This window comes from Nestor notabilis, unplaced genomic scaffold (assembly GCF_000696875.1).
Source record: "Nestor notabilis isolate BGI_N333 unplaced genomic scaffold, ASM69687v1 scaffold25707, whole genome shotgun sequence".
Lineage (NCBI taxonomy): Eukaryota > Metazoa > Chordata > Aves > Psittaciformes > Psittacidae > Nestor > Nestor notabilis.
In genome coordinates this window covers 9,515-10,224 of record NW_009938227.1, presented here as the reverse complement: position 1 = coordinate 10,224, position 710 = coordinate 9,515, and the positions used below count along the sequence as shown (strand labels likewise).

The following is a 710-nucleotide window of genomic DNA, read 5'->3' as shown; positions in this document are numbered from 1 at the left end:
TGGCGCAACCTTCTCTAGTGGAAATTTGGGTTGGGTCTTGACAAGCTTTAAGGTCCCTTCCAACACAAACCATTCCATGATTCTATGATGAGCAGGGAGAGGGTTCCGTTAGGTGCCATCACACCCAGCTCTCCACGGGGACAGGGGACTCCAGCTTACGAGCTGCCCAAGATGGTCCCACTATGCTGGCAACCTGCACCAAGCCCATGGCTCAAGGACAACCCTCCCCATCCTTGTCCTCCCAGCATCATACCCAAAACTTGACGAGGAAGAAGGAGTTCTGGGGCCCACGCTCATAGAGCTCCTTGAGGCCACCTTTCTTCTCGGGGAACTTGTCATAGATCTGGCGGATGTCCACAGCCTCCAGCAGCGGGTCACTGTACGAGGGGTTTGTCTGCCCAATGTGCACGAAGAGGTGTTTGCTGTACTGTAAGGACCGGGGTGGGGAAATGAAAATGAGAGGTCAGGTGAAGCAGAATGGAAGCTCACAGCCCCGAAACCACCCATGTGCTGGGCTGCATTAAACACGCACTAGGAGCAGGTCAAAGGAGGTGATCCTGCCCCTCTACTCTGCTCTCATGAGACCCCACTTGCAGCACTGGGTGCAGTTCTGGTGTCCCCAACATAAGAAAGACATGGAGCTGTTGGAGCAAGTCCAGAGGAGGCCATGAGGAGGATCAGGGGCTCGAAGACGCACAGTCAGGAGAAAA

The 710-nt window shown here is 54.8% G+C and overlaps 1 protein-coding gene across 1 annotated transcript in view; it reads right to left on the bottom strand.

Annotated features, from left to right (window-relative positions):
- The window catches only part of TEAD3 (TEA domain family member 3), a gene marked incomplete at its 5' end in the record, with an annotated part of 8,778 nt that overhangs the window by 1,378 nt on the left and 6,690 nt on the right, over positions 1-710 (bottom strand). Inside the window, 1 exon segment of the mRNA XM_010019224.1 lies at positions 254-427. Within this exon segment, the coding sequence (XP_010017526.1) occupies positions 254-427 (174 nt within the window).